General features: G+C 38.7%; 1 protein-coding gene across 2 annotated transcripts; it reads right to left on the bottom strand.

The window, feature by feature from the left end:
* Positions 1–3: 3 nt before the first annotated feature.
* On the bottom strand, positions 4–26716 carry ARPC2 (actin related protein 2/3 complex subunit 2). 2 transcript variants are annotated; one of them, XM_087950369.1, is made up of 10 exons: positions 26287–26716; positions 15116–15150; positions 12968–13080; positions 10306–10351; positions 9527–9713; positions 8219–8312; positions 6589–6715; positions 3357–3457; positions 2922–3022; positions 4–455 (listed from the first exon to the last, which is right to left on the bottom strand). In XM_087950369.1, the coding sequence occupies exons 3-10, from the start codon at positions 13022–13024 to the stop codon at positions 431–433; spliced, it is 738 nt and encodes a 245-aa protein (XP_087806495.1). In that variant the 5' UTR covers positions 13025–13080; positions 15116–15150; positions 26287–26716; the 3' UTR covers positions 4–430. The 2 variants fall into 2 exon arrangements, with proteins under 2 accessions (XP_087806495.1, XP_026521305.1); XM_026665520.2 differs by lacking the exon at positions 26287–26716 and adding an exon at positions 26035–26259.
* Between the last annotated feature and the right edge of the window lie 10 nt (positions 26717–26726).

Here is a 26726-nt window from a genome sequence, read left to right as displayed (position 1 = left end):
GGGTAAGATAGAAAGATCTCCTTTATTAATGAACCCAACAATATTTCTTCAGATACAGGAATTGTGAACTCAAAATACTTGGAAGAAAAACAAGTTAATATTGCATTATTACCATAAGAAATACTGCAACTCATAACCGGTAAACATATTGCAAAGCAAAACAGCTTGAAAAAAAGGGGAGCAGGAAGAGGGGAAAAAAAGAAAGAAAAATGGATCAAAATGGAATTAAAGGATGTTTTCATTTTTTTTAATTAAGTCCTTGCAAGCACAGCTCGATGCCACAGATCACTTTCCAAACTTGTATAGAAAACATCACCCGATTACTTCCTTAAGAGCCCAGAGAGGTGCAATATTAAAAAGCTACGATTATCAGGTAGCAAGTGCTCCAGCCTTCTACCGCAGTTGTCCGATTCCACCTTGCCTCAGGCTTTTAACGGGATGCAAAGGTCTTCCCCCTGGCAAGAAGTTAGAGAGTACAGGGTGAGAGTGGCTCCAGCAGACCTCCCTTATGATTTGGAGGTTCTAGGACTTACCCATGTCCCATTCCTTTTATCCAGCAGCATTCATTCAGAAGATCATAATCTTACATTTCAGACTTAAATATCTACTATTAATATTATTATTGCTAACATAAAATTTCTTCAATGAGCAATGAAGACAGGAATGGAGTGGTTTGATGATCAAAAATACATACTCAAAGGGCATTAGTAACTCATAGCCACTAAGAATGGTGGCAATCTAGTACATTTTCATTTTTCTTTCAAAATCAATACAGCTACTTTGACCCCTTTCATATTCATTTCATCCCAGTCTTGTGTTACATCTGTCCAATAGGACTATAAATTAGAGGTGAGCGCATATTAAAGATATTTTGAACGAAATGCCCTTGTATGTGGTACAGGTAGTCCCTGACTTGTGACCATTTAAAGACAGTTCAAAGTTGCAATCTGTACTCATATTTACGATGGTTGTACCACCCCTGCAGTCATATGATTGCAATTCGGGTGCGTGACAACTGGCTCGCATTTACGATTAGCTGCAGCATGACATGATTTGCCACTTTATTGGCAGTTTTCTGCAAAAAAAAAAAAAAAATCTCCACTGGGGAAGTTGGGTTCATTTAGTGTGATTGACTTAACAATCGTGATTCGCTTTATGACTGTCCTAAATCTGGTTTAGGAGATGTCAATGTTCTTTTGTTTATAAGGGTTTCGGGTGTGGGTGTGTTTATATCAGGTCAGGGTCATTGGGAGGTGAATTGCTGGTGGGGGGAGAGTTGAATGGGTTGAATGAGGTTTGGTGCTGCCTTTGGTTGTTTGTGCGGTTGATTTGGATTCTGAGGGGTTCGTAACCCATACAACTCCACCCCCCCCCCCAGAAGTTCAATTCCCAATGATCATGACCTGATATAACCTCCTTATCACAAGACCCATTGATGACTCACACCTGACCCATCACAAGACCCACACTTGACACACTCCCACCTGAAGCCCTTATAAACAGAAGAACATTGACACTGACATCCCCTAAACTCCACTGAAGATGTTACCTAGCCTGGTAAGGAAACATTGAGAAACCAACCCACAAGCTCGGAGAATGAACCTTCACCCAAACTACAAATATTTGCCACTATTGCAAATTACAAGTATCTTTTGTTGTTTTTCTTTCTAATTTTCAATAAAAATAGTGACTGAAGTAACCTCGGGTCCTTAAAGCTTTTTATTTCAAATGAATAATTATCTGTACTCATGAACACCCACACATCTTCACATCTTTTGTACTCTGGTTCTCTTGTTAAGATTAATGTAGCATAAATTTCCAAATGAAGGGAATAGCAAACGAACCATAGTGGCAGTATAAATAATATCTAGTTGGGCTGATAAATATCTTACCAAAAAGAGTTCATATTCATAATTCAAAGATGAAAGGAACTCAGGGATATAAAGCATTATTTCCCCAAGTAAGAGAACTTTATTTTTAATTAGTGAATAAGACTTAGATTTCAGTCACTCCCAGCAATAATATCAGGTGAAGTATTATTAAAAACTAAATGCCATGAACGTAAAAGCCTGGAAATATGATACAAAGGAGATACTAGAAAAGCTAAAAACATACCAATTATGTATTGACACTGTAGCCTGCAAATATTTCGGATTCAAGGGTATAGCTACTAACTCAGCAAGATAATACAATGGAGGCTGAGTTCTACTTCATAAAGAGCTTGCTAAAGTAGTTGCATTTTAGATAATCAGTTATAATTTGACTTGTAACATTTACTCTTCTTCTGGAAAATTAGCTGTGTGATCTATTTTGGTAAAAGCTCACTTGTTTGTGAATATATCTCTGGTTCAATCTCAGATCAGTTGTGATTCAATCCTATGTGACATTAGTGAATTATTTTATTTTGATCATCTATCCATAAATTACTGCACTAAGTTAGCAGGAAGTTTAATCACATTATTTCATTAGCTGAACCACAAGGGAACTTTTTGAGGGATACATACATAAATACATGCACAGATGTAGATGAAATATGAGCAATAATAAAATGTTAAGTCTATGTTCTTCACATTTAGTCTAGTTTTTAAACAGATCTAATTTATACATGCATTATCCTGGTTTTAACACTAAAACGTGATTATATGCATTGTGTTCTTCAGGACTGCATTGTATCAAATACTGAATAGATCATGTAATGCTAAGAAAATTCATGTACTATCCTGCAGATTTTGCAAGAATTTAAAATCGTTTTACTGCTTTTTATTGTTTTTAGTTTTGAATGGTTTTTGTTGTGTTTTTATTGTACAATTTTGTGTTTTTCACTTCGTATGCCATTCAGACTAACATATTTCAGATGAGCAGCTATGCAAGTTTACCCAATAAATAAACCAGAAGAAAGAAACTGCCCCTTTAAAACTCACGTGATTGTTTTCATTTCTTTCTTTTCTGCATCAGGTCGGGCACGATTCAGCACTTTGAGAAAATCTGATGTTTTTGCCCTCATGCGCGTGTGAATGTAAGCCTGCATTAAAGAAGAAGAAAAACATATCTAAGGGCTCTTCATAGTTCTTAACATTCAAGTTAAATGTCAAGTGCAACAAATCAATATGACACGATGTTTTACTCAGAGTAGCTTTATTGTTGTTTGCCCAGAGAGAATCTTGCCAGACTAAAGTACAATCTGCGTAACTATCAGATATACCCTGTGAACACATGACCATGCGGATGGTGCAATAGTGGTAACTTCAAGGGTGGGTTGTAAGTAACTTTTTAAAGTCTGTCATAACCAGTCATTTCATTTTCTCAAACTATGTTAGGCATTTGCATCCCTGGGACTCTAGATATCATTCCTATACCTTGGAGCATTTGATGTGATAGTGCAGATAGTCCCGGAACGTGTGGATCAGATTTATGGTGTTATCTCTTGCGGCAGCGTTGGTATGGCGGGGAAATAACACTGCAAAGAGAAGGCATCAAGAAATGTTTATTCTTTAGAAATCATTGCATAGCTACATTAGACGATTGCTAAACTGACCCATCTTATTCTTTGGCCCAATATTCATTTGCATCATTTCCCTAATTAATAAAAGTATTTGTACAGAATGGATATAATCAAGTCTTCTCCAGAGTGAAAACCAATTACCAACTGCATTCTGAACATTCTAATTGTGTTCAGGTAGACAACTAAGAGAACACTTAGTTGTCAGGTAGATAACTAAGATAACACTGAGCCCAACATTTTCTTTATGCAGATTTTCATTAAGTAGAGTCAGAATTCAGCTTGCACTGATAGAAAGAGAGAGAGAAAATTACAATAATCTATTTGTAATAACAGTGCTAAGTATTTATCTCATCTGTATGCAGACACTGAAATAATTCTTGGCAGATTTTGCAATCTTTTTCCAAGATTCATGACGTTTTAAGTTAGTCCTCTTTCATATGATTTATTAAAACAAGTTCAGTACCTCGATACTATTTCATTTTCTCTTTGTTACAGTGGCATGGGAAACTTTGCTATTTCAATGAAATACACATTCAGTTTGACAAGGATGAAGGTCCCATCTCAAAATATACAATTCTGAAAATTCAGGGGTTTAACATTGTCCAAAAAGCCTTAAAAAGATAATAAAGGATTTCACAGTACAAATATGGAAACACAAGATAGATAAGAAAGATATGGAAAGAGAGAAGCAAGGTTAGCATGCTCATTTTCCCTCTGCCCACCTCACAAATCATACAGTTGGGAAGGGGCCTCTTAGGACAAGTCCAACTCTTTTCTTAGTGCAGGTATCCAAGTTAAAGTACCTATAAGCACTGTGCATTTAGGCCCTTCATGAAGACATCCTCTGGTGGGAAGCTCCCTACCTAACTATAGAATTGGTTTTACTATACAAGGGCTCTCAGCATAGCATTCCAGTAACTAATTTTTCCACATTCTGCCTGTCTGTCAATAGAGAAGAGCTGACTTTCTTTTGTGTGACATCCCTTCATGTACTCCATGTTTCCCCATAATTATTCACTGAATGCCTTTAACAAATGCCGAATATGATATCTCTGAGTTAGACAATATTTTGAAACTGAACATTTTGTGCAGTGATGACACACTAAAAAAAAGCTAAAGAACAAAAAGATTGCTTATGCAAAAATCAAAGACTTTCCAGTGAAAATAAACTGTCATTCTCTGGTCCCTGAGAAATATTATAACTGACTACTATTATTACTGCATTCTCTGATGTTATGCTGTATTTGGGCTGTCACAGATATGACACAGCCTGTGCCGGAATAAAATGCTACATGACTCCCAAGTTCCAACAAGTGACTTTCGCTGCTTTGCAAATCAGCTATAATTCATGATGGGCTGTGCCCAACATTGTATTATGGTTTTAGGGAAGCAAGCATAAAAACTAATCTCTCAACTTATTACTTTTTATGTGCAGAAATTCAGAATATACTAAATTTTCCTAACTTGAGTGAATAAGATGGATGCACATGACACAGCAAGCATATTTAACCTATGATCTTTCTACCAAGGTTGCTGAACTAGGTCTTTAAAACTATTCAGATGAGCTAAAAATCAGGATCAAAGAACCATTAAACCTTCTTTGAGTAACATTAACCTGTAAGATCAATCATTAAGACCAGCTCAGAAATCAGACACTCAGATTCTGAAAACCCTCATCACAAAACATAGCTTGGGGTTCCTCAACAATTCATTTAGCTTAAGAAATAGAATACTTTATGATTGAATTATATGGTCAGGCAATCTTCAAGGTCCACAGACAAATTCCTTACAGATGGTTTCACAGGTATTTTCCTGAAGACAGTTGGCCCTTTTTAGGAGAAGTACTAAGTCCTAGTGCTGGTTGATCAATCTTAGTTTATAAATTTACCAAAGCCAAATCAAGTAAACTTTACTTAATCAATGACCAGCTCGAAGACAACACAAAGACAAGTTGCACAGAAAGTACAGAGCTACAACCCTGACCTAAAAACATCTTAAGCAGAATAAGTAGTGTAATAGCATATCACAACACCAATATAATAAATCTCAAGAATATAAAATTGTTAGCATTAAAGCTATAATCCCAGAGTCAAAAACAATAAAACTGAAACCCATACAAAAGCCAAAAAATAAAAAGGTAGTGTTTTCACAATGTAATCCGTACAACTACAGAAAAATGAGACCCCCAAAGGGGGGGGGGTGTCAACAAAATTATCTCTGTACCAGCTTTTGCTTTATTCCCATTGTGGCAATGTAAAACCTAGCTAGTAAATGGCTGAGTGTTTCTAGCTCATTAACACCACATAGGCAGGTATACACAGTTACTGGAATTTCAGCGTTAAAGCAATCTAGAAGGCAAGATGTTATGTACGGCTTTAAAGAAACTCTTTCTTAGCTTGGGAAAGATGAGAGGATATCAAAAATTTGCTGGTTTCCATACACCCGTATCAATCTAAATTCTATTATTCTGGGACAGCCTATTTATGTTACCTGATGCTCCGTATCATTCATTCTTAGGATAAGAAGTTGTATAGCCCTATTGCATCCCAACAATATTAAAAATAGTGCCAAAAGCCTACATGATGAAACTTTCAGCTCCACCACCAATTTCCAATTTAAGAAGTAATCAGCAAAAATTAAAGGTGTCAACCCTACTGGAAAGAATTGAGTTTTCACCAATAGTTAGCCATCAGCCTCCAAGATTATACCTGTATTTTGGGAATTCCTGCCCCTAATCTAACCTGGGCATTTGCTCTCCTGGTAAGGGCAACAAATATAACTCTCAAGAAAGAAATGGAAGCAGATTTCTTTTCTCCAAGTATCTTGTCAACAACTGAAGCGTGGCTCAGTGATAGTCTATAGAAGCAGTTTCTGAGCGCATTTGCTTAAGTAGTGACCTGAAATGTACAGCTATACACAAAGCGTAGTAAGAATTGTGTATCACAATGCTCTAAAAGAAATGTGTGCAGCTTTGTTGTTTAGAATATATAGAAAGGGTAATTTCTTAGAAATAAAGAATATTTAGGGAAAAACAGCTCAAATATTTACCATCCAATCCTAGCCTGGCTGAGAACAAGTTCACTTACCAAATGTGATATATCCAATGTTATCTCCAACTGCTGCATCTGTATCTTTCAGTTCCAAGGGGGGCTCCCTGTGACTGAAGAGCACTTGAGGGGCTGTGTGACTGGCACGACGGCCCTCCTTAAATTCCTAGGGTAGGAAAAGGCATGAGAGTGTTGAGATCATTTAAAAACAACACACTGAAAATATGGAATACAAGTTTAATAATAAAAACTATTTGGTTAGTTGTTATTTATTAGTTAATATGAACATACCTAATCATTTGCTTGTCTAAATCATAGTGAGAAAAGAGGTCACTTTTCTTAACACTGATGTAACAAAATTCAAAAGCTCAGGTGTAAGAAAGCCCAACTCCTTCAAACCCTCCCCAAATAGTTTTATTGAGGGATGCATAAAATCATGTGCACTACACGTGTCATGACTTTACTGATAACTAAATTATGAGGTGTTATAAAATATGCTATATTTCATCAATGATGTAAAGGAAATAATTTCACTGTTCTCCTCAATGTTCATTTTATTTAGATTTAAATGATATTTTTGTCCTATTTTTTTCTTTTCATCATTTAAATTTATTCCTCACATTAAAGGTCTTACACTTGAAAAAGAAGTCTTCAATGTTCTTCTTCCTATACTGTATTTCTTTCACTTTCCACTAATGCTGCTTCCTACTTCCCTTGCTCGAGCAATACAGAATTCACTTTTTATAAATGCATAATTTCTAGAAAGAAAAGCAGATGCCGAGAGTCAAATTAATTTGGAATTACAAGCCTTTGGCTGGACTTCTTTCTTCTTAATCCAAATTATGAAGGGATTCTAACATATTCTGCATTTGCATTTTTATATTATGTCCCAGGCCTGAACATGATGAAATAGTATTTGGCTGTTCTGTTAAAATGAGAGTAGAGAGCCCCCTCCCGTGGAACAGTTTACCTCTGAGCTGTGGGTGGGGCCCCAATCTTTATGGTCTTGGAGAAGGCAAAAACGTGGCTTTTCTGGAGGACCTTTGTATATTAATCACACATACACACTGTTCACCTTTTCTGTAATTCTAGCTTCTCTAGTTACTCTTCTAAGTAATTTTATCCTGATTTTTGCTTTTGTTATCTTGATTTTTGCTTTTATTACGTAAGTTCTATAAATGGCTTATGTCCAAAAGGTTTCAAGTGATCAGATAAATGTTATAAATAAATTTCATAAATATGTAATTCAAGCCACTGGACTGGAAACAATTCAGGAAACCCAATAAGAAAGTCTCCAATAGCCGATACTGGGATAGCACAAAACAGAATTGTGCCTCAACAGAGCAATTCTCTTCTTCATCTTTCACTCTGCCTCCTGCAGGAAATGTTGCCAGCCAGGCAGCTGTTCAGAGCAAACAGATAATGTCTCAAGTGAGCCTTTGCTTTTCTATTCAAGCTCCCTCTTTTCTTCAGCCTTCATGCAGATAGCAAGACAGATGGTAAATATTCTTTGATTTATATAAAAAACAGGTAAATTTCAAGAGGCACCAGCAATAGCGGTTAGTTTTAATGGAGAAGAACTTCACTTTAAATTTGCAATAGCAAACTTCTGAGAATAGGAACATCAATCACAATCCACTAAATCTTTACAGAACAGAAATGGTCCTACCTGCATAAACACCTTTCCAATCACAACATCGTCGTCATCCTTAAATACCGTGCTGAAAACCACTGTGACACGATCTTTCTTTGATTCCACATACCTAGAGAGAGAGTGATTAAAAAAGCCACGGCTTATGAGAGTTATTTCAATACTAAGAGCCCAGAGGATTACAAACAGAAAGGTTTACTGAGAGTTTTATAGTGCTCGTGACGCATAACTCAACTTCAATGAGAGCAGACACAACATCTTGAGAACTAGTACAGTACCACTTTGCAACCCTTCATCCTTTTGGAGTTTGGCATATGCATTTTGGGAATTTTGAGAAAGTGGTAGGAACACCATCACAAAACAAAAGGATCTTTTACAATATGGTGGTTGTTATGAACATGGCCAGTCAAAAGCCAACTTCAGTGAAAAGCTAATTGCTAAACAGAGAAAGATCCTACTCCCAACTCTTTCCTTCTCTCATCCTCAATATGTCACAAAATAAACTAGTTGTCATTCAAGATCCTTTCAAGAACTGCCCCTCTGTCCACTTCTCTTTTCCTTTCCTTTCATCCTAAAGCATCTCATTGTTCTCCATGGCTTTCCTCAATACATTCTTCCTCCCACTTCTTCCTTTTTCATGATTTTGCTACTTCCCCCTCCAGCTTCATAAGGTCACCTGCTACAATCCATTTGGACATTTTCCCAATATGAGCTCCTTTATACAAAAGCAAAAATTACAGGGTTAGGGCTTTCTTTTTATTCTAGGCAGCTATATTATTTCGAAGCTAAGCTCACTGGACTTTTTGAGTTCCTCGGCATCCTCACACAGCAGTTGGGGGATGAGGCTGTGGAATGAAAATGGGCAAGACTATTTTATTTTTAATATGGTACTGTATGCCTATTTTAAGATCTGCACTTCAGGGATTCTCTGGATTCAATAGCAAGAAAATTTCAGTTTTTAGCAATCAAGGTTGGAGAAAACTAAGAGCAATAAAATGGGATTCAGGAACCATAGGCTATCATTTCTACTCCAATACAGTGTTTCATGATTTTAAACCAACTGGTATTAGTGTATTGTATCCTACATATTATTATGTATATGGGAAACCTGTGTATGTTGATTTGTACTGCATGTTTCAGTCAGGCTTTAGCTTTAACTAGCTGTCAACATTTATCTATAGAAAGATTTGCCATTTCCTATCGAAAAGAGCTTTTGGATGCCAAATAATAATGGATAGATGAAGGTGAAATGTTCCGAACATCTTAAAATCTGAAGGTCTGGAAACTGACCAAGTCACAGGGCAAGAAAAAGACAGTACTTCTTACATTGTCTCATCCTCTCGGTAATGGATGACAGCTCTTTTCTCTCCATCTTTGCCTTCCTCTTGGAACTTGAAATATTTCTCAAACACAGAAGCAAAACAGTTGCGTTTTAGCATGCCTGCTTGGTGGACAATGGAGTCTTTGGCAGCCGGAAGGTTTTCCAAATCATACAACAAAGAGACATTGTAACCTAGAACAGGTAAATAATAAGAATATTTGCAGATTTCCTTTTCGATCTTAATTCTTTCTGGAGAAAGCAATACAATACTGGCCAGTCATTTACGGATTCTTTCCAATTCCCCAACAGGAAGATATTCAAATAAAGTATTGGCAAGATTAAACATGCTTTCCTCCTTCAATCAGGCAACTGTTTCTCCTCTTGTCACCCACTGCGAGAGAAAGCAATTCTTATCCTTGCATTTTGGGACAAATGAGTGGGAAGCAGTAATGTTGAAGGTAACCATGGTTTTCCAGAGCTTCTGAATGCCTGTCACTCTCTTTACACAGTACAAAGAATCCCTAACTAGATATGCAGGGCCTTGCTTGGGGGTGGATCCAGAAGCTTATGCTACAGAGAAATAGAGCTCTGATGTTCTCAGCCCTCCATGTGGAATACTGAAAGGAGGCGGGTATTTTTTAAAATAGCACTGCAACAAGGAGAGCCCAACTGTGAGCTGGCTTGCAAACATGGAGAACAATTTCACTGTTTGAAATGCAGAGAATAATTACAATTTAACAGCAGATTGAATCAGAATCAAGGCACAAATTATGCTGAGGCTTACCAGACTCTGGAGTTACCAAGTAGTTTCCATACACTCTCTTTAATAACTAGGAGACAGAAAATAAATATTATGCACTTTAACATGTCTTTTTATTTGATTCCTTCAGAATTTCTCATCCTTAAAATCTCTAAATCTTTTCTAGTCAATTCTAGGACAAATCATTTTTAGATGTTAGATTTTAGTTCTAATCATCTCAAAAAACTGTTAAGATTTTAGTTCTAATCATCTCTTAAAAATTCAAGCAACAGTTATTAAAGAATGGAGATAGATCTAAGGCACAATGATAGTTTTAAAAAAACAACCTAATTCACCATTGTTACTCTATTCTCATCTTGGAGATTCATTTAGATATTGTTCAACTCAAGATATGACACATATATAAACTTCACAAAGTATTGCCTCTAATGGGGACATAATGTCTGCTTTCATTTCCGAAAAATGAGAAGCCAGGAAGGTGAGAAATAAATTGGTGAGCTGTATACAACCGAATCTACCAATAAGGTATTTGTGATACAATTTGCATAATGCATATTGTCTCTGTCTTCATTTTCTCCAAGAAGGAAATGAATATAATATGTCCTTCAAATATTAGTATTTATCATACTCAAGTCTTGAGAATATGAAATTAGGCTTCTCCTTTCAAGTTAACAAAACTGCAATTTAGGTTATCACCCCATAAAATATCTCCAAAGAATTCTACAGTGTTTTAGCTAAATACACCCATGTTTGCTATCCTGAAGTTATTTGTTGGTCAATGTGTTTTTGAACATGAATTTAATATGAATACAGTAACTTTATTATTTATCATAATGCTTTTAGCTGAAAAAAAAAAGGCAAAAGGGAGAGGCAGAGATTATTCCAGTATTTGTGGATTAAGCCTATCATACCCTGAACTGGAAGAGAACTATTTCTCTTTCTCAGAAGCAAAACAATCTCAAACTGACTTTCTCAGACAAAACAGGCACCAGGTTTTCAGAATATGTACAGTGGTTGGCGTGGGCCTTAGCTCCTGGGCTTTCACACCCGTTGGTACTTCTTAGGTGACCCTCAAAACGATTCAAGCAACATTATAAGCTCCTATGTAAACTGACACCAATTGCAGCACGAGTGCTACAATTATGAAACATTTGAAAACCATTTCAGGAACTGAGTCACACTTTCTGCTGAGACATTTAACCACAAGGCACAGAAAGGAGTAGTTTTCTTCCATAAATGGCTATCTTCAAGAAATCTGCAATATAACACAACTTTATCAATTCATTCTTCGGGAGCAGAATGAGCTAGATTTAAGCAGATCCATAGTATGAGTCTCTCTACTCTAAACGGTTCACTAGAAGCTTCTAGGTTCAACACAGAATACACGCTCTATTATTTAATGGTAGTGCCCCAGACAACAGAAGGACTGAGGTCCTTCTCTCCATTTAGTTTTTACTTTGCCGTCAGGACCAAAGTTATTAACCGAAACACAAGTAATGTTGGAAATTCAGCTCAGTAGATAGGAATACCAAACTGACACTGGTGATTCAAACATTAAGCAAGATTTTCCTGACTGATGCTTAGATGGGGGTGAGGGGATGGGAGGAGACAGAATTCCACAGCTGCAGGCTAGATAGGGAAGTTGTAAAATACATCATGGCAGAATGTCTACGGAGATTCTCAAACATTCAGATCAAAGGTGCTGCATCCCAAAGGTGCTGTTTTAAAAAAGCAACTGGACTTTCTTGATTTTTTTCCTTTGAAAACATTTTGCTTCTCATCCAAGAAGCTTCTTCAGTTCAGTTCAGTTCATTTTGATGAAAAGCCAAATGTTTTCAAAGGGGAAAAAAACCAAGAAAGTCCAGTTATCTTTTGGAAAAAAAAAAAAGCATTTTTTTTTTCATTGCATGGATGCAATCATGAGGAGCTATGTTTGACTTGAAGATATATTTACCATTGTTTCATGCTTGGAAACAAACTTTAATTTGTTTAAGAATATGTTTATTCTATTACTGTTACAAATATGGACATACACCCAATGCACTTTAGACTAATGGTCTCTACTATCAAATCATAAATAAAAGCACAATTATAACTCAATTAAGTCAAGCCAATACTGTTAACGAGAAGAGCACTAAAAGGCTGAAACAATATATACATAAACAGCTGTGTGCAATTAAACACTAAATATGCCTTCCTTTGAAGATAAACACACACACGCACACAAAATATTTATTGTTCTATGGAAGAGTGGCATGAAACCACTGGACTTTCAGCAAGTCAGGAAAAGGAGAATGTGTAAGGCAATGCTTTCAGAAATATTGTACCTAAACAACTGAGTCAGACCTGACATCCTAAACATTGTAATATCTATGTTAAAGCACTGCATATTTTATATTACTGATTGTATATGTGCTCACCAGTTTATCTTCCATTTATGCAAATCAAATTTTAGAACACTCCTTCTTAGCTGGATGCATCTGTTTAGTTATTTAACTTTCTTAAAAATTCATATATGACCAACCCACTACCCCTAAAGCCTTAAGGAGGAGGAAGCAAATACTAATAGCAAAATGCATTTAAATAGAGAGATAATATTAATGACATAATGGTTAACTTACAAAGAACTAATTGATGAATATGGGGAAGCTTTCATATAAGACATATGCAATACGTCTAATCTCACCTCATCAGCGCCATGTTCCTGGAGCTCTTTGTAGAATTTCAGAGAAATACTGACCATAACCTTTGTTTTATCACCATTTGGATTGGAAATATGGTAAAGGACTCCATCAAAGTCTAGGAAGAAAAAATTGAAAATTTAAAGTGCTTGCATATTTTCAATTTAGGTATATATTTGACAACGAAGCTATCTAACAAAGACAAAACAACTGTTTACATTGTGAATCTGTTATCAATACAGAGTCCATAAAATAGAAATAAAAAACCAATTACATGAATCCATTACCTATAAAGTTACGTTAAAACCTGTTACTTGTAAAGAATTAATCAAGTTAAAATTGAAATATAATAAGGATGGACAAATCAATCAAATAGTTTCTTCTAGTTCAGGAGTCCCCAAACCCTGGTCCGTGGACTGACACTGGTCCGAAACCGGGCCACACAAACCAGTGAAGCCTCATCCGCAGGATGCAGGCAGCACATGTAACCACACACCCCTCCGATCTGTGGAAAAACCTCTCTGGGATTTTTCTGAAGACCCGTAAAAATTCTTATGTTTATACACACTGTAAGCAAAAACACAACATGCCTTTTTCTGCAGTTTTCTTTAGATATATTTATATATTTCTATGCTAATATGCATTTTGGATATAAAACTAAAAAAATAAAATTCAGAGTATGAATAATAAAGGGCGACTAAATTTCAATCTCTGTGTTAATTCAAGAAATGTGAATTAGGAAAGGCTGCATTAAAGATAACTGAGCACCTTCATCTTTCATACCTATTAGTGCCAAAACAATCAACTTCACCAAACTTATGCCTTTCAACTGCATTGAGCTACAATTCATGCCATCCCAAGCAATGACTAGCATAGGGGACCATATATTTCAACATATCCAAAGCCTTCAGATTAAAGGCGGAACAACTGGAGAAAGCAGAACCAGGATGATCCGAAGGGATGACATGTCTTCCCTGGAACAACTGGCGAGAGTCTAGGGGCTGAGGAAAATGCTGTCACAGGCCCCTCTGACATTGGGGGAAGTGTTCAACCAGATGGGGAGCTGGCTGCCCTTCATGAATGCAGGGGGGAGGACTGGGTGTAGATAGGCAGTAGCAGTGAGAGGCAACAGATCAGTGGTGGCTAACCTTTTTGGGCTCCTGTGCTGAAAATTGTGCATGCGTGCCAGCACCCAGAAGGCAATGTGCCCCCTGCACGATTCCCCCCACCCCCTTACCTGCACTGAGCATGCGAGCGCCCCCAGCTGATTTTTGGCCTGTTTGAGGCCTTTTTAGCCTCCCAGAGGCTCAAGGGAAGCCGCTGCAGCCTTTGCAGGCTGAAAAATGGGCCCATTTTGTCACTTCCGGTATTTCCGGTGATGAAACGGGCCTGTTTTTTGGCCTGCAAAGGCTGCAGAGGCTTCCCTCGAGCCTCTGGGAGGCCGAAAAACGGGCCAAAAATCAGCTGGGGGGTGCGCGCATGTGCAGTGAAATAAGTTTGGCTGGGGCTCGCATGCCCACACAAATAGCTCTGCGTGCTACCTGTGGCACGCGTGCCATAGGTTCGCCATCACGGCAATAGATCCTCCTCCCCTATGTGATCTGCAGGCGTAAAGCGTAGTGGAGGGAAGCTCAGAGGAGATTTGCAAGGCTTGCAAAGTTGCCCCACCACTCCTCACAAGGAATACCTGCCTCAGGGTGATTTAACCAGAGGCCGGGAATGTGTGTTGTCAAGAACAACAGTTTGTCTCGATACTCACTCGCCCGACTTTTGAAAACCTTGACTTCAGCTCATGTTTCAGCCTCTGGATTTGCCTACTTTGCTCTGCAGACTCTAACTCTGGATTGTGGCTTACGGACCTTGTTTTGCAATTTCTGCACTGGGTTTGTGGATTTTGACTTTCTTTCTCTTTGGGGGTTTGGTTCTGATGACTATTGGACCCAGCTAGTGAGACTGGGTTGCACTGAGTGTTGGTGGTGGTTTTGCAGCAAAAAATAGAGTTTTACCAACACCTCCAGGGGACCATCTGTTGTGTTTAGCAGTGCAATAAACAGTGTAGTTGGTGCCTGCATCCACCAATGTGACCTGAGTCAGAACATTTCACTTCCTTTTACACCAATACGTTTTTAAAAATTAAAAAGTGGAGAACTTACCTGCGAATGTTACTTCTACTGCCTCTGGTTTGTTTCTGGGGAAGGGAGGAGGAAAATAAAAGATGAATTACTTATAAAAGATTGAAAGGAGTGAGCAAGTTTGAGAAAGGCTGAAGTTTAGGTTTTCCTCTATAGTACCCTTTCAAATATACTCATTATGCATTTGTCATGTTCTAGCTTTTAATTAAATCCTCTCTGCCTCTACAGTGAAATGGACAGAATTGTAACTTAATAATGCCAAATACATTTTCAAAGACTGAAGTAAATAGAACTCAAATACCCCTTTCCTTGTATAGGTCAGTGGTGGCTAACATTTTTGGCACTGAGTGCTGAAACAGGAGTGCACGCGTGCGCCAGAAACCGGAAGAGCAGCTTCCCGATGTGTGCATGCATGAGCACTGGAAACCGGAAGCTAACTTCCCGGCGCACATGCTCTTTTGGTTTTAATGTGCATGTGTGCACAAAGACCAGCTAGCCGGTGTGCACACGCACTCCGGGGAGTGCTCTTTCGGTTTCCAGTGCAGCTGCACATGCTAAGATCAACAGGCCGGAACCCAGAAGAGCAACTGGCAACAGCTGGCATGCCCGGAGAGATGGCTCTGTGTGCCACTCCCGGCACGCGTGGCATAAGTTCACCAACATGGGTATAGGTGGTCCTTGACTTACAGCAATGAGTTCACATTCACAATGGTCTCAGAATGGGTATTTTACAACCTGCAACATGTTGTAAAGCAACCAGCTGTAGCCCACCCACCCACCCTGTCACAAAACTGCATTTTGGCAATTGGCAACCTGTTTGCATTTATGACTGATTGCCAAATGCCCTGGAATCATATGACCATCATTTGCAATCCTCTATGCTGGCTTCCCCAGAAAATCAATGAGTAAGTGGGCAAGGAAGGTTGCAAGTAAAGGGAACACTGTATTTGAGGTCCATTACCCCCCAGTACATTGAAGGCTTTCCCCTCCTCTATATAGAGGGAGGGGAAATGCTCCCACGTGTTGGAGGAATGGAGACAAATATTGTGAAAACACTAGTTAATGCCACTGTTCTAAGCCTTAAGAATGCTGGCATTTGCTAGTGTTTCCCCTGCCAGAGGGGAACAAATGTTGGCATGTGCTGTCGTTTCTGTATTTGCCCCTCCAGAAGGGAAAAGGCTAGCACATACCATCATTGCAATCGTTCTCTCCAGAGAGGAGAGGGACTGGATCTCCCAGTTGGGATCTGTGTGTGGAGGGGCTGGTCAGGCTCCCTCTCCATCCCACTACACTGGGAGGCCTGGCCCTCTCCTCAGTGCTCCACTTAACGACTTGTGCAGTTGCTTAACAACTGCAACTGGGATAAGCGGGATTGCAATTATTAAATGAAGTAGCCATGTGACATCTCACCTAACCGTCACTTTGCTCAATGACCAAGATTCCAGGCCCATTAGTGGCTGTTAAGTGGAGGACTATTTGTATAGGACAGCTTAATGATAAAGGTTTCTGATATATTTTTGTCTGGATTAAACAAACATATAGAGTTATAAAGCAGTTTTGGAAGACCAGAGTTCCCTATGCCATATCAACAAATTTGAGTACTGCTTTCCTGACTCTGATAAAATTTATTGTTTGATTACTTACAAACACAGCTACATTGGTTTACCAGCAAATTAGATCTAGGTATGCACACAGCTGCCTGTTCCATTACTTTGTTTCAAATGAAGCTTCCAAATACTCTTCAAGGGCAGCCTATGTAGAGTGCATTACAGTAATCCATGTAGGAGGTGACCACAGAATGAATGATAGCACAGAGCCGCCCAATCCAGATATGGACACAACTGGCACACAACCTGAAGCTGTGTAAAGGCCTTCCTAGCCACGATGGCCACTTCTTCTTCAAGCAATAGTCATGAATCCAGAAAGACATCCCAATTGTGTACAGGGTCTGTCTAGGGCAATGCAACCTCATCCAGGACCAAAGATGGTAAATTCCTAGATCCCAAAACCCCAAGCCACTCGGTCTTAAGAGGATTGAGCTGTTGTGCCCCATCCAGCCTCCAGGTACTTAGACAGGATGTTGGCAGCACTGTCTATTTCACGGGGGTGGAGATTTAAATGGATGACTTTGCTTAGTGGCTTTGTGTAGATGTTAAATGGGATTGAAAACAGTACCACACCCCCAAGTGACACTGGCCATTGGGAAAGGCACAGAACCAACTCGCTACAGTGCTCTCCACTCTCAATCCCCACAGCTATTATCCAGAAGGAAACTATGGTCAATGCCACTGAAGGCTGAGAGGTCTGGAAGAGCAAGGATGGACATATTATCCACATCCTTTTCTCACTAGAGAAGACCAATGAAAAATAGAAATAACAGGCATAACAGGCAATAAGGCATGAATTCTGGAAATTAGCAACACTCTTTTTATACTAATTATAGAAGATCCATTTCAAACTTCCTTGTTTTAGCATATAACAATATACTGTCTATATAGTGGGTGCTTGTAATTCAGAATTATATATAATGAAGAGGCAAAGTATTCTCTTGGTGAAATCCCCTTTTGCCTATATCAATAGGTTCTCCAAGCAATTTCTTCAAAGAAAATACTGAACCAAATAGCGAGACTAGAAAAGACTCTCTGCACAACCCTCTGGTTTTCCCTTCCCATAACTGTGCAAACAAAGGGTAGGTTGGATGCCTTCTGCTATTAAAAGATAGTGAGAAAATGGTTTCCTTACCGTTTCTCATGCCATGCACAGAACATAATTGCTTGCAACCACTTCCTGTTACAATTTAACTAAAATCTTATATACTCTTCCTGTTTGTTTATTCTAGGTGGAAAGTTCCCTGGAATTTGGAGAAGGACTGTGTCATTCCTGATTTATCACCAATTAATGCAGCAATTTACTTAAATAACAAAAACACCTTGCTAGATCAGTGGTCGCCAACCGGTGGGCCGGGGACCACTGGTAGTCCACGAGAAAATTTTGGTGGTCCGCAGAGAAATGTCACCCCCAAAGCAAACCCCAAAGCAATTAATCCAGGCTGCTTCTGCTTTTTCTGCAGAGACCCTGGGAAAATTCCAAAAAAAGTCTGCAGGAAAATCCCCCACCCCGTTTTTTGATTGTTCTTTATTTGGGATTGCAGGATATCCTCTCTCTCTCTCTCCTTCCCTGAGAGCAGAACTGAAAAGCAGGTTAGGAATGTGGCTGCCTTGGAGGGGGTGGAAGTGTGTAAGGGACCTCTGTGTGTGTTTGTGTGTCTGTGTCTGTGTCTGTGTGTGTGTGAGTGTGTGTGTGAGAGAGAGAGAGAGAGAGAGCATCACCGCCAGCCCTCTGAGGTTAGATCGGATCTCTCTCTCCCTCCCACCAACCTCAGCAAGCCACCATCACTCAAAATTCATATTAGTGATCTGTGGGATTTAAAATTATGAGTTTGGTGGTCCCTGAGGTCCAAAAGGTTGGCGACCCCTATGCTAGAGGACTGTATACTAACACACCTAATAAAGACTAAGGAAAAGAATTAAAAATTTATTCCTGCTTGGCCTCTTTCAACAAACACTCCGATATAAAGATCTCTGGATTCAAGAAGGCAGAGTAAACAATATCAACCTATCTATAGTCCACATTGTTCTGATAATCACCAGATACAGACATCTTATCTACAGATGTTCCACTATGAAAAACAGTAATTAATGTATGAAGTCTAAGCCTTTGTCCCATTTACAGTGGATAAGATAAAGTGGTGCATAAAACATTAAAATTAAGATGTGGGATCTTAATTTTTCTTTGGACAACATACCACATGTTCAGTACAATTCTTATATTTTCCGCATAGACTTTGATGGGGTCTTCTGCCAGACTATAAAAATGTGTTGGTCATACCCAGAGAGATTCTAACATGTATTTATTGTATTCTCTGGAATATTCCTATCATATTCACTATATATTCACAACTCTACCAAGATAAATTATAATTTTGTATAAGCTTCTTTTCCACTAGCAATTCCATTTTCCCTAGAATCACGACCAGTTATATACAGCATTTCTTGTCCCCAGAAGAAGGCAATATCTGGGATTTCATTTTCAATCTCATATTTGCAATCATATCAGCTAAATCCAAACACTAGACTTATGTTTCAAAACCAATCTGATTCTTGCATTGCACAAAAGTATAAAAGACACACTGTTTAGGTGAAATTATAAAAGACTACACTTTCATAAAGCAAAATCTTGAGTATTTAACTATATTTTAATGAGCCACTGTCCAGTTAAGAGCTACATAAAGCCTAGATCATTTATTTTCACAGCAGCAAAACATTATACAATTAGAATGTTGTTTTATATAATTGGGAGCTACTGGAAAGGAAATTATAATGATTTTTTTTTAAAATTTGCACTATATCTTTTGAGATCCCATAGGACAGCAAGAAAGTACTAATAAATAAAATGTGGCTTTAAATGTAATAATTGAAGCTGATACTGGGCAATTGGAAAACACTTAACATTTCCAAGATTCATTATAAATGTATCCCTTGGGCAAAAAAGCTGGTAATATGTATCAAAGATTCCTTATATGTATATCCTGCATAAAAGAGAATGCCTGTGAATGAAAATGTGCAGTCCAAAGACATGTTTAGTAATATTAGTTATTTAATCATATTTAGAACAATATGCAGGTAGTCTTCAACTTACAACTGGTTGCTTAATCACTGTATGAAATTATGACAGGCCAGAACAGTGCCCATAAAGCACTTCTGGCTGTTGTAAAATGCCCCTTCAGAAGAATAGGTTCACACTTAGAAACTTGCCATTCACTTAATGATCATGAATTCACTTAATGGTTGATTCTCTAAATCAGGGGTGTCAAACTCGCGGCCTGCCATCCAGATGCATCACACACTGACCATGGCCACTCCCGGTTTAGCAAAGGGGAAAAAAGTTACAATACATCATGTGACGACAATGTGTTGTCACGAGTTTGAACCCCTTTTCTAAATGATTGTCTCCCAAAATGTCAAAAAATTGGGACCAATCATATGGGTACCTTGTCTTACAACCATAATGACTTACAACCAGAAATCTGGTCCAACTACAGTCATTCAGTTGAGGGCCACCTATACCATCAGCATTCCATACAACATGCCATACATATTTTTCTGCACTAAAGTGCACTAAAGTGCAGAAAATGCATTAATAATACACTGAACCTAATGGCTATTTTCCCAATTTGTCTGCCTTCAGATAATCAAATTATCTTACAAGACTGGGCTCATTCTAAAACTTATAAACCAACTATTATTTTCTTCTACAAATTAGTGAAAACATACCTTATTTTTTCATGAGCTTCCTAAAGCACAAACTACCTGAAATATTAAAAGATATGGACTGTTTCTTTTTGCTGCTCTCTGCTTGAAGGAACAAACTAATAAGGTATATAAATCCAAAATACCACTCAGCAGGCATAAATCCAAAATACCACTCACTCTCAATACAAGAAAGATGTGTTTTGACTAGCTCATCTGAATTCAAGAGGATAAAATCAGCAGACCATTTTTTGGCCAAAGGTGGTTCTCCATTTTTCTCATTAGCATAACAAACATTATCCCTTTAAAGTATTCCTTGAATCCAAATGGAAGGACATCTACCCTACTGCTGGGATGAGGAAGAGGGATCTGGTTGGTCTAGTTTCTTCCTGCTGTCTTTTTTCTCTCTTCAATCAACCATAATTGCATACTATTTTTATATGAAATTACTGTACTTTTTGAATTAGATTGCCCCGATACTCCCAAACCCTCTGATTGAAGGTCCTGGCAACTAGCATGGCTTTAAACAAGCACATATTTTAAACCATCATCAAATACTCATTGTACAATATATTTGTCTACACTGATACAAGGACAAACTATCAGTAAGTTACAGAATGCAAAGAAAAGAACAAAATGGGGTCCAATACATATATGAGTTATGCATGAACAATGCAGCCTAGTTAAGGAGATTGCAGAATTCACAATTAATGTCTGGTCCAAACCAGAGGGAGGATTTCAGGATGCACAAAAGAAGGGGCATACTGGGTTTTGGAATACATGGTACTGGCAAGCTCACATGTTACAATCCTAAGCAAAATTAGTTGGGGGAGAACCTTTTGTTCCAAATAATAAACATACATGCAAAATCAATCATATTTTTAAAAAAGGAATCAACATGAACATTACATTTTTGAGGAGGAAGATGAGTCAATGCATTCCTTTAATAAAACAAAAATATTGCTCATTCAGCTACCACTTTGCCATCTCTTCAGTTCAGTGCTTCTAGTACATTTACGTATTCTTTATACAGCAAGCTGACATCTCCAATCAAAGGATTGATTGAAGCCTTATATACAGTGTCCACGTGGCAATAAGAGGAAACAGTTGCATTTTCAATTCACAGTATATTTCAGCATCAATCACCTGAATTAAATGCCTAGCAAGGATTATAACATATGTTGCGTTCTTTTTCATTACATTTCTTTTTCATTCATTTCAACGTTTTTCTTTGATAAAGTTGTTATGCAGAAAATAAATTCTAGAAGTTACACAAAGAAGGAAAAGCAAAATGACATGCAAAAAAGGGGGATTTTTTTTACAATTTATACGCTTTACAAATTACACTCTTGCCTTCCATTCTGCTCCAACTAATTGCAGCCAATATATTGATAAACATTAGGAATTGCTTCTGATTTCTATTTCAGTCCTTTTATTTTTTTTCTCTTAGAAACAGTAGTTTAAGATTTTAAGTTTGCCTTGTTGTGTAATAAAAGTGTTGCAATTGCAACTGCATATTGAAGTGTCTCAGGAAAGAAATTACATATTCGGAATGATAGCATAAGCATTCACTTTACTGACATTCTTATACATTGTAAAATTCCTTATGAGAAAATGATGACACCTGCTACTATGAAGAAGTTCTAATATTAAAAACTTCCATTTGGTTATTTTTAGGAGGCTTTCTAAGAGAGTTTGCAGACAAACCAATGACAACTGCCAATATTCAAGCTCTCCATCATTTGTGATTATAGCCACCAAGCAAGTGTTAACTCTTGCCAACCACATAGTGTTTCTCCATTATGATCTATCCCTAACCTAATAGGCCTGGCAAATTTGACAAATCTTTCACTTGTTAATATTTTTAGATAACCGGATTTTGTTCTAAATTGATTACAGTAAATTATTTATAATTAGACCTAAATTGAATCTGATACTATAAAGCTTAAAGAATCATATGCAGTAAAAAAAAAACCTGAAATGATATTCCAGGCTCTGCAGATAGATTATCATGAAATCTTAAATGCTACACTTCTTCACAAAAATTCAAGATATTTCATTGTGTGTCACTTTCTCATGTTAATTCTAATGTGGGAAAGAGTAACATGTGCCCTTTATAATTACACTACAAGTGAAAATTGCTAAATAAAGCAGCAGGGTATGACTTAGCACAGCATAAGAGGTGTGGGCATAATGTTCGCAAATCAATACATCCACCAACACTGGATGATTAGCATTCTGGGCTGCTCTGATGCTCTGTCTTTAATTTTTAAGAGTACCTATTCATTAATGTTCTTGGACACTGATGGATGAAGTCATACAAGTGTTATGCAAAAATGCACCGGAAGCTTGATATAAAGAAAATGAAAGCCAGATATAGTTCCTAGAACATCTTTTTATTTTGTTCTCTATTATACAAATTTAACAATCCAGTTTACATTTGGTGGTTTGATCCAACAGTGAACATAACCCTTCTATAACACGATACAAAAGAGATAAGGAAGAATGTCCTTGCTCCTCTATCAAATAAAGGGAGGGAAAGGGTTCCAATTTTTTAACAAGAAATGTAATCATTGAATCACAATTTTTACATATTAGTCTGACTTTATTACTGGATTTTAATCTAAAAACACACTACTAGGAAACCAGCAGCCCTCAAATGTAAGTCAAATTTTATAATCACATTACTCAAGTGCATTATAGCCTGCCTATTTTGTAACAGTTACTTGATTCACTCCGTTCATATTTGCAGTTATAAATAATCTTATTATTTTAAGGAGACCTAAACCAGTACAATATATTGTTTTCTAATTTAACAGGTATAATGGGCTATTTTTTTAAAAAAAAAGAGCAGCATGAATATTGATTTTTTTCCTCTCCAATAAATATAGGAAACAAAGCTCTCTATACACACCCATTAGGTGTATTTTAAGAGATGACTCAGCTTGAAGCAAATAGATTAGCATTCAGTTCAGTTCTTTGTCTTGGCTCAGAGCTTGTCAGAACATGGTTTCTGTCCTTAAAAATGCAGAAGTAATAACTTCCTTTCTGTTTATATACTAGTAGTATTAATGCTTGTTCTCAAGAGTGCTTAACAGATGTATTAACAGATAGATGTGTTATTCAACTGGATACCAATAAATATTAATCTCAAACATAAAAATTAATAAAGATATTTGAATTAACCAGAGTAAGACAATTAAGCATGCACAACTGCATGTAATAAAGGATAATCATAAGCTCTATAGGACCTCCATCATTCTTCTGGCAAACATGAATTGAGTGCATAAAAGAAAAGCACATTCACTTCTTTTCTGCAATCTTCAGAAGTATCCACTGCAAGCAACAGAGGAATTTGCACACATATTTACCTAAAGCAACATCAGTGTGAAAAATGCACGCCTACAAATAAGAAACTTCCAACAACGTGATTCTCCACAATCTCACCTTATTTGGGACTGGAGCTACAAACATACCGGTATGAATATTCGGAACCAGCAGATATGGCTACAGCTAATAAAACAGCTGAATTACATATAGGACTGCACATTCCCCTACAGCCTAGCAAAAGTTTCAGGTCATCAACAGGGCATCTCTTATGATTCCAACAATAGATGCATAGGACATGAACAGTTACAATAACTACATTCTCCAAGGCTGAAAATACAAATGACACTAAAGATGATGAAACTACCCAGAGATGTTAAAAGAGTAGTTGGCACAAACATTTTTTAAATAAATCTAGATTTCACCACATATTATCATCACAGGATATAATGTAGTGTTGTATTGCATGGAAAAGCCTACTTATGCATGACAATGAACTTAAAAGCACCGCAAACTCAGCTATATCTACTGCATTAGAGAAATGGCTCTTTTCCATTTAAACCATGAATGTATCGATTGATTTAACAGCTTTAGTTAAGCAGGCAATACTTTATGCATAGTTGGTAGATACGATAATTTTTTCAAAGTTAAATTTAATGTTATCAAGCTTAAATTTATCAAAGTTAAGCATTAAAGATAGGCTTCTATTAAACACTAGAATATAACATAATGCTGTCACAAATATTTAGAAGAAAAGTGACCCAAACTGTCTAAAATCATTTTTAAGTATTATTAGAGGGGTATGTAATAGACTGCATCCTAATTTCCAGCACACCAATTAAAATTGGGGGGGGGGTGGGGTGGATTTTTGATGAATAGTGAAATATAGATTTTATTTTTATCCCGCAAGGCGTTTCTTGATTATTCATTGCAACAAATCTCTTGCTAGATAGGTCGTGTAGACAGCTACATCACGCAGAATGTTTTCAAACCACAACATACACAAATGTTGTGTATACCACACACAAAACAGCCAAGAGACTAGAAGATCACACATCAGGGAATAGATAAAAGGCAAACCACACCCCAAGGTCCATTCAGTAGGCAAGAAATGGGGTTTTTTTTTTCATTATTATTATTTTTTTGCATTTTTCAAGTGTGAATATCAAGACCTCCCTGTCTAGGTTTTCTTAGATGCCACACACTCTCCTCTTGAGAAAATGCTGAAAACGCCCGACTTTGCTATTGGGTTAAGTGAGGTATTATATTCTAAAACAGGGGTGTCCAACCTTGGCCACTTTAAGACTTGTGGACTTCAACTCCCAGAATTCCTCAGCCAGCTTTGCTATTGGGTTAAGTGAGGTATTATATTCTAAAACAGGGGTCTCCAACCTTGGCAACTTTAAGACTTGTGGACTTAACTCCCAGAATTCTCAGCCAGCCATGGTTAAGTGAGGCAAAGCTGATTCAACTCCCAGAATTCTTTGCTGGCTGAGGAATTCTGGGAGTTGAAGTCCACAAGTCTTAAAGTTGCCAAGGTTGGAGACCCCTGTTCTAAAATGTATACACCGTTCACATAAAGGTGGGAATGCACCAAGGTTTTTTTTTTTTTTTTAAAAGGTGATCGACTCAGTTTGCCAGGGAAAAGGCACTTTCTGAGGAACAGAATAAAAGAAGCAGCACGTGGACATTCTCAGCCATCCAGGTCCCGGTTGTCATTTTTTTCATGGTTGGGGGAGGGGGGGAAAAGCACTTTTGGGACAAGCAGCACGTGAGCAAAAAAAAAAAAGCCCAGGAAGCCGGGCAACAATGTGGTGCGAGTCACCCCTAAGAAGCGCTTCCAAGTACGGTACTTCTTTTCCTTAAAAAAAAGAGAGACTTCCACCGACTGAATCCCTTTCGAGGCCCGGAAGGAGAACTACCAACGTGTTGACAGTGGGAGGGGAGAAGTGCCAGAGAAACCGCGCCTCTCCGAGCTGGGCTTGAAGGTTCAACACCGAGGTCGTTTCGAAATGGCGTGGCCTGGCTCCGCGCCCTTCCACCTCCATCGGGGCCAAGACACCGTGCCTCCCACCCACCCGGAGTCCCACCAGCGGGCAGGGGGGGAGTCGGTTGGGGGTTAAGGAAGCTAGGCCTGATCGTAATATCCCCGTCCGGTCACTCGGGAGCCCTGACAAGCCTCCTCTTCCTTAGCAGGCAAGCCGGCCGGTGGCGGCGCCTGGGCCCCGAGCCCTGAGCGTCCGTTCCCTTTCGCCTGCCCGCCCGCCCTCCCGCTGCCACTCCCACTCTCCCAGCCTCTCTCACCCAGCGGCCGCGCTCTCGAACTTGAGCGCGAGCGTCTCCTCAATGATGCGGTTGTTGACCTCCAGCAGGATCATGGCGATGGCGACAATTGAGGAGGGGTACGGAAGCCGGGCGGGGGAGGAGGTGGAGGAGGAGCGGGGGGAGGGAAACAGGGAAGGGGAAGAAAAAAAAAAATCCACCTAAGCCGAGGAGCGCGCTGCACCGGGGACCCGCCCGACTCCAGTCGCTTCCGCCACTAAGGGCCCTACCCACCTTCTCCGAGCCGGCACTGTGCGTCACTTCCGGGTGGGGAGAGAGAGAGAGAGAGAGAGAGAGAGCGTTGTGCGCACGCGCCCTTTCGCCTCCTCCACCTGAGACTCGCCTCGGGAAGTGCGGAGAACTTCTCCGCGGGCGCTGCTCTCTTTGCTGAGCTGCGCGCGCGCAGATGACTCGATCGCGAGCAGAGAGTGCCAAAGGTGAGGTGTGCGTGCTTGTTGGGTCGTCTGTTCCCCTTTGACGGGATTGGATAAGCCTCACTTTTCAAGAGAAGAAAATAGAGATAAAGTGGAACGGTAGAGCCCTCGGTGCTCGCTCGCTCGCTCTCTGAGCGGTGTAAACTTGAGTTGGGAACCTCACTTTCCACAAACACGCCTGCTTGCTTTTCCTGACCCTCCGCCCCATGCCAGCCGCACAAGCGATCTGGATCGAGCACA

The sequence above is a fragment of the Notechis scutatus genome, chromosome 1 (assembly GCF_049901735.1).
Source record: "Notechis scutatus isolate UNSWTSFEM ecotype Mainland chromosome 1, rNotScu1.2, whole genome shotgun sequence".
NCBI lineage: Eukaryota > Metazoa > Chordata > Lepidosauria > Squamata > Elapidae > Notechis > Notechis scutatus.
Note: the sequence above shows the minus strand (reverse complement) of the source record. Positions and strands in the feature narration are given on the sequence as shown.